Here is an 8,265-nt window from a genome sequence, read left to right as displayed (position 1 = left end):
GTGATTTAAGTTTTTGTTAATTTGAAGGATTCAACCATTGGGATGGTAGATTCAGTTTTATCAGTAAGTGGAAGAACATCACTATACCTATTACTCTTGTGTGATACTAATAGATTGTATAAAAACGTACTAAATATATATACATATTTATAAATTTTAAAGTAATGAATACGCTCAAAATTATTGGAGTCTATGGAGATCAAACGCTTGATAGAGTGGGGCTGGTGAAGAATACTGTAGATTAATTGTTGCAGGGGCGGATGCAGTGTAATTCCAACGGGTTCAATTGAACCTATGACTTTTGACGCCGCGCATAAGTTTATGCATAAAAATTTACTAAAACTGCAACAACAAATGAATATTAACCTATAACTTTAAAAATATAATAGGTTCAATATTAAAAATCTTAAAGGCTGAACCCATAAAATTTTAAATTTTAAATTCGCCGCTAAATTGTTTCAAGCGAAACGGACCAAAAAGGGGAGACAAAAAAGGTAAGATAAGAATATACCAATAAGGCAAAAGTTGGTGTCCTGTCTAGCCTTTCTAAGACATTGCATCAAGTATCGAACTCTTTAATATTTAATTTGGGATCTCTAATGTCTTTTCCCATAAACTATCCCCATCATCTCGTAGATTTATTTTAAACACAAACAATAAGAAAAAAACAAGGAAGAAATTAACAGTCAAGATTATATGGTTGTATCCAACTATTATTGTCCACATGATTTGTTATATCCTAAAGGGAATTACTTGAAACCTTCAACTGCTCTTCAAAGTTGCGATTGATGAATCTTTGACTAGGTTGTTACCAAGTTAAGGTGAAGATACTGAAATTAAGAGATCAAATATTTAATTTTAATTCTACTTATACGTAAATACTTTTCTCATTTACACATGCTCTCATATAAATGAATTGCTTGTCCAAAAAAAAGTAACTTATCGTTCTACATTTACTGCTTGTGTTAAATACCGTTTTCTTTTGAATTTTTTCTTGAATCGAGGGTCCATTGGAAACAATCATTTTATTCTCATCAGGTAGGAGTAAGATCTGCATATACTACTCTCTCCAGATCTCCATTTGTGGGATTTCACTATGTTGATGTTATTGTTGTTGTTGTATATACAAATCTGGTGTTGCATGACCAGCATATACTAATTTTAGACAATAATCCAATACGTAGTCATATATAGCATCAACGTCTACCATTACATACGTACTGCACCTAATACAATGTATGTATTTGCCTACATTATTGGAGCTAAGGACAAATCTTGGATAATCGCTAGTAATACATCAAAAACTATCAAGATGAAAAGAAAGTCACGAATGGAATTCGAGATGGAGAAAATAACAACAACAACCACCCAATGTAATCCCACAAGTGGGGTCTGGGGAGGGTAATATGTACGCAGACCTTACCTCTACCCCGAGGGGACAGAGAGGCTGTTTCCAGGAGACCCTCGGCTCAAAGAGGCAATTCGGTGCACGAACCATGCCGCCCCAAGAAGATGTGATTGGGTAATACAAGCATCAATGACTATTTACACGGCTCAAACTCGTGATGACCTATAGGTCACACGTAGATAATTTTATCCTTTTCGTCCGAACAACACATACATAATGAAGTTTTCGTGACTTATATGTCATACGCAAACAACATTTACTGTTTCCGTCGGAACAACACATACATGAAGTCTCAAAGCACACACAATTATGTACGTATTAATTAAGCATTACACAAACAAAACTAGTGTTATGGGCCTGACACCTAATTTCCAGAGATAAAATATATACTACTACTAATATGCAATCAGCAACACTTCCCAAAAATATGCAACAGAAAAAGTTTTAAAAGTAATAAACACTAAGTAAATATAACATATATGCTTATCTCAACTAATTCTGGATTAAGGCATAATTGTTTATACTTTAAGCAAAAGATCAATGTTTTTCCTTAATTACTAGTAGCGCTACAAGTTCTAATCATCTTTAGGCATTTCTAATTACTGAAAGCTTGAACCTGGAGCACTGTAAATAGCAAGATCAGTCCAACCATTACAACAGTTAGAATCTTCACCGCTCTGAACAGGAAACAAGTATTCATCTGTATTGTTATTCTCACTTTGAGCTGCTGCATCTGAGCCCGAAACAAAGCCCGAATCGGACACATTAGGTTTCAAAGCTTCAAACAAATTCCCAATTTCCGGCCCGTTTGATGTCAAAAGCGAACTAAAAGGCCCGTGAATTGAACTATTCTGATCAAAAACTGCAACATTAGGTATAGGAAAAGGCTCTGACTTTGGTTGTGCTGCTGAAGATGAAGATAAATACGACGTCGTTGAGGAGCGTTTACTATTTGAAGAAGAAGAAGAACGTTTAGTGTTTTTGCGAGAGGCGCCACCAACAGGTATGTTTCGTAAAGTTCCTCCTTTAGTCCAATACCTTTTACAATTCTTACAAAAATGGCGTGGCTGAGAAAGGTTGTAATTGTTATAGTAACAGAATTTTGTATTAATTGAATCACATCTAGGACATTTCAAGATTTCTTGTTCTGGAAATTGAGGATTGATCTCTGAATATACTGATGAGTCGTGCATATTCATTGATTCGGCTAATAAAAGGATATTAGCGAACCAATTAAGTTAAGGGAAATTTTGTTGTATTATTTTCAGTTGCAAAATATCCAGAAAAGAAACAAGAAGAAATGAATAAATAAAGAAAAGAAGGAAGGAAGAAATTATATAGATTATGAGAAAGTGAGTAGAAAATATAGTTTATGAAGATCTGGAGAATTCCAAATTCTCACCAAATCAGTGACTTTCTACAAATTAAAATCTAAATGATAGGGAGCAGATAAATGGATGTCAGTTGAATGAATAATGTGAATGAACTAAGCCATTCCGCGTGAGAGTGACGACCAAATATCATTTATATTAGCTATAATATTGCTATAATTTTATGGAGGATAGAAATTACCAACTAAACCAAAGAGGAGGCTTATGGAAATTGGAATTGGGAGTACAGACTACAGAGTGTTATTGCTTGCAGCATTTTTTAAAAGTTGGATTTGGAGTAGATAAAGGACAAATTTCCCTTTATCCCCTCGATAACATTTTTTAATAATTTGTAATACAATGTAGGGCTGTTCATTCTAATCGGAAATCCGAACCGATCCATTCAATTTTGGATTTCGGATTGGATCGGATTTCGGATTGTGTTTATTAAAATTTTGAATTTCGGATCGGATTTGGATTAGTATATTTTATCCGATCCGAAATTCGAAATTGTTAGGCAATGTATAAATACTACACTTTTATTTTCGGATAGTCAGTACTTCCTTTACATCTTCCTCCAAGTTATTACCTTTACAATTGCTAGATTTAGCTATATTGGCACCATAGTACTCTCATAATTGCATAAACATGAATTTTTCTTAATGTATTGCCTCTTTTACAAAGAAAATATACATATTAGTTTGCAACTTTGAGGCATAATAATACGATCCGAAATCCAATCCGACCCAAACTTTAAAATCCGATATGATCCGATATAATTCGGATTAGATTCGGATTGCATTTTCTAGAATCCGAAATCCGAATCTGAAATGTGCTAAATCCGATCTGTGCACAGCCCTAATACAACAACAACAATAACAACAACAACAACAACAACCCAGTATAATCTCACTAGTGGGGTCTGGGAAGGGTAGTGTGTATGTGGACCCTACCTCTACTTTGGGATAGAGAGGTCGTTTCCGATAAACACTCGGCATCCCTCCCTCCAAGAATTTCCCACCTTGCTTTTGGGGTGGCTCGAACTTACAACCCTCTTTGGTCAAACTTTTTTCGGTTGCAAAAGAATGTTATGATGTCAAATTGAACAAAATGATACTGAATTAATCAGGTAAAATAGCAATAACATACTCAATATAATTTCACAAGTAAAATTTAGGAAGGATAATACATACGCAAAATTCACCCCTGCCTTATGTAGCTCGAGAAGATTTAACGAGGTAGTACCTTTAACTTAGCACCATTGAAAAAATTGAATCAAAATGATGAAAATGCCTTATAAAGAAAAACAACAGATTATTTCGTTTGCGATTTTACCAGACAAAGAAAGTTAATAAGAAAATAAGTATATAATTTAACCAGACAAGTTAATTAAAATATATATAAATTGTAGGTTACTTTGAATTTGTTTTAATTTCTCTTTATTTCAAGTCCCTTTTTTAATCTTGAGAAGAACTGTAATTATTCTGTGCAATCATAACATTTTTGCATTCTCTTTCCTTTTTTATTTGTAGCTACATTTAAAATTTGTAGCTCTCTAAGTTGAAGATTACTCATTTTGTGCAATCGCCAGTGGATTATTTTATTGTAATTTTTCTCCAAATATGTTTGGTTGGGGAGTTTATCCCCATAGAAAGTTTTGGAGGTACGATGTCTTCGGGCTACTTCCAACTTCTAAAACTCGCGCCGAAATCTATTAAATCAATTCGGAATGATATCAAATTTTACAGACAAGTTTCAAATGACATAACGGAGTTATTCCAACTCTTAGAATCGCATTTCAACCCCAATATTAAAGTTTAAATGATAAATTTAAATTTACTTGAAAAAAATGACCCTAAGCAAAACTTTAGAATAATTACATTCTTCCACTCTTGGCAAGAGAAAAGCAACAGCCAATCTGTCAACGAAATTAACGTTATTAAATTTCAAACAAAGAGACAAAAGGTCAATTCTTGTCATCAATATGTTTACGAACCTCAAACAAGTGATCATATTAGGCCTGCTCTCTTAAAAAAAAGTACTCCAAGTCTCCAACTAAAAGATTTCAGTGTATCGTATCACTCAATTCATCGTTATGTAACGATGAAAAAACGATGAAAAGTATCATTTTATGGAACGACAAATTCAATATGGTGGTGTCGTTACCTTACTTTTTTTTCTTTGCCCTTTCTTATTATTAAATAATCATATTTTATCGTTTACCCTACTTTTTTATATAATAATTTTACACCGTATTCTATTTTTCTTAGTAATATTGCAAGTTTTTTCTTCATGTTGTTGGTGCAAGACATTATGAAGCAACAGTAAATGATACAATCTATCCAAACGTTGTATTCATCAAACAATACAATACAATATAATGCAGTGCAATACAATACGATACATTATGAAATGACATGTAACAACAATCCAAACTAGTTGCGAAGGAAATTTATATTTTTGTTACCGGGTTATAATGCCACTCTAATTTTTTCCTTTCTAATGGAAAGTATGACGATTGACGGTCGATGCTAAAATATTAAATTTCTGCTTCTTCCTTTTCTTCTCCTTTATCATAAACAGGGTCCTAGCCTCCATATTAACCTGTTTCTTAGGGTGTTTTTGGTATGAAGGAATATATTTTTTTAGAAAATATTTTCTGAAAAATGAGTGATTTTATCATTTATTTCCCTTGTTTGGTTGGTGAGTGAAAAAAATACTTCAAAAAATAATTTTCTAGTGTTTGATTAGAGAGTAGAAAATACTCTATTTTTTAGAAAAATAATTTTTTATTCTACTCTCCCCACCCCTTCTCCCAAGTCAAGGGGATGGTGAATAGGATGAGAAGTAGGGGCGTACAAAGAAAACCGACAAACCACACCAACCCGATAACTCTAGTCGAATCGAGAAAAAAAAATCCGACTATGATTTGGTTTGATTTGCTTTGGTGTTGGAAAAAAAACCCGACCATAATTGGTTTGGTTTGGCTTTAACTAAAGAAAGTCAAACCGAAATCAAACCAACCCGACATTACATATATAGAAATTCTAGATATATTTAATATATAAATATACTTATTGTGATGTAATTTATAAATATTTCTTAAAAAATTTCATAATTTTATTTTTTAAAGTATTATTTCAAGGTTGAACTTAGAACTTTTGAATATTCCAATAAGTTTTATAGCCAGTAATATTAGTAAATTAAATAATGCTAACAAAAACTCAAACCAAATCAAATCAATACTAATGTTAACAAAAGACATTCAATTCAATACTACGAATAGGAATATATTGAATATCTATTTTTTGTTTTGTAATAATTTAGATAAAAATGCATAACCTATTTTTATTTTTTCTTTAATGTTTAGTCATGTAAATAATACTCCCTTATTAGTCTACTTATTTTAGCATGACTTAGTACTTTTAGATTATGCTTATTTTTATTATGTCTTTTTAATTAGCAATATTCATATTACATAATTTTATTGTCTTTATTGTAGAATATTTTAGGATAATGCCATGGTATATCTCATATTTCGTATTATTTTTTTGGAAAATACTTTATATAGTTGTATCTTATTAGGGTTAAAGAAATATTTTGAGCACAATTTATATGTTTTGTTCTACGAAGATTTTACCGGGGAAAAAATCCGAGAAAACCCGAATAACCTGAAAACCCGAGAAAATCCGAGAGTGAAAAACCCGAATTTTATTGATTTGGTTTGGTTTTTAGATTTAATAACCCGACAAAATTGGTTTGGTTTGGTTTGGTAATTGTAAAATCCAAATCAACCCGACTTATGTACACCCCTAATGGGAAGGTTGAAAAAGAGTTTTGGAAAGTGTTTTCCCTTCTCTTGACAAAGCAACCAAAAATTGGAAGAAAAAAATCCGGAAAATATTTTTCTTCGTACCAAACACACCCTTATTCTCCATTTTTTTCTTTCTGAGTTGTATTATTATTTTAACAGATTACCATAGTAGAGAACTCCAAAAAAATAAAATTATTTAGTTCTAGAAGAAAATAGATCTGATTGGTCACATACTCACATAAGTATAAAAAAATAATTAATTTAAAATTGAGATGTCATTGATTGATCGATTGACATCAATTCAAGCATCAAAATTTGGAGGGGATGGCAAAAATAGGGGTGATTAACATGCGTAAAGCATTGTGCTTAATATTCAATGAATAATCCTTCTAGGAAGGGGAGAAAATACAAAGGGCATCTTGAAAATATGTTCGTCATCGTTTGTGTCATTTTGTCGTACAAAGATTGAGCTATGGGCAGATCTAACCTTTGGATAATGGATTCATGTGAAATTTCACTAAATGTCGACAAATATTAAATCTGAACTCATAATTTAAAAATATAATAAGTTAAATACTAAAAGTCTTAAAGGTCAAACTCATTAAATTAAATTGCGTTGAATTACTTGTTAAATATAGCTTTAGCGTAACTGGTAAAGTTGTTGCCATGCAACCAGAAGGACACAAAGCCGTGAAAACATTTTGCAGAAATACAGGATAAGGCTGCATAAAATAGACTCTTGTGATCTAACGCTTAGTACGCCGAGCTGCCTTTTTACTTGTTAATAAATGTGTATGCCAAGAAGAAGAAAGTGAGAAATAATGGAGTGCAGCGGTCATGTCAAGGGTCAGTTTCAAATCCGCATGGAACACGCCTCAATTAGCGTTGCCTTGGCCAATTTGCACAAGTCCACAACCATGAATGAAATCATTTCTGACAAAATGCTTGCACGCTGATCGACAAGAGGGATTGCTCTGATGGTAAGCTAACTCCACTTCCAATCAAGAGGTTGTGAGTTTGAGTCTCCCCAAGAGCAAGGTGAGAAGTTCTTGGAGGGTCTATTTGGAAACAGCCTCTAAATGGGATTATACTGGATTGTTGTTGTTGTACTTGCACGCTGATCCGCTTGGGATTCTTTTCCAACGTGTGTTTGCTTCATCTCTGTCGTCTGAAACCAGCACAGAAATGAGCAGAGCCTAACTAGGGTCCGTTTGGACGAGATGGAGAAACTTACCAAGAAATTATCCACCACCCTCCCAGCCGAAGTGATCCATCTATTCACAAGGAAACATGTTGATCAACTTTTTTCTCTGCATCAGCTATATATAGTATGCTGCTACTCAGTCACACGTAATTTCATTCCATAAAGAACGCAGATATCATCACTTATCTCAATCACATTGTGCCAACATATTTATAAGAATAGCCATATCAAGAAAGAACAAGTCAAAATTCTCTGTTGCTCTTCCTACGAGGACAAACATGCGTGCACACAAGACATTAACCATCATAAGCACAAGTAACCTAAATCTTCACTGACGACCGAAGAACTGCTTGCAGGAGAACCACAATGGCCTCTCCTTATGCATTAAAGAATGTTAGCATAAGGGAGTAGTACAATGGTATCGTTTTCAGAGAGAAGATGAGGCATCCAGCTGTGGGGAAGCGTTATA

General features: G+C 33.2%; 1 protein-coding gene across 1 annotated transcript; it reads right to left on the bottom strand.

Annotated features, from left to right (window-relative positions):
* Positions 1 to 1,891: 1,891 nt before the first annotated feature.
* LOC107777782 (dof zinc finger protein DOF5.8-like) lies at positions 1,892 to 2,827 on the bottom strand. The gene has a single exon (XM_016597917.2). It carries the CDS (start codon positions 2,605 to 2,607, stop codon positions 2,008 to 2,010), a length of 600 nt encoding a protein of 199 aa, XP_016453403.1. The 5' UTR covers positions 2,608 to 2,827; the 3' UTR covers positions 1,892 to 2,007.
* Between the last annotated feature and the right edge of the window lie 5,438 nt (positions 2,828 to 8,265).

Source organism: Nicotiana tabacum, chromosome 8, assembly GCF_000715075.1.
Source record: "Nicotiana tabacum cultivar K326 chromosome 8, ASM71507v2, whole genome shotgun sequence".
NCBI classification, from domain to species: domain Eukaryota; kingdom Viridiplantae; phylum Streptophyta; class Magnoliopsida; order Solanales; family Solanaceae; genus Nicotiana; species Nicotiana tabacum.
Note: the sequence above shows the minus strand (reverse complement) of the source record. Positions and strands in the feature narration are given on the sequence as shown.

Excerpts from the sequence above, each read along its gene's own strand:
- LOC107777782 (XM_016597917.2), bottom strand. The coding sequence starts at position 2,607 with ATGAATATGCACGACTCATCAGTATATTCAGAGATCAATCCTCAATTT.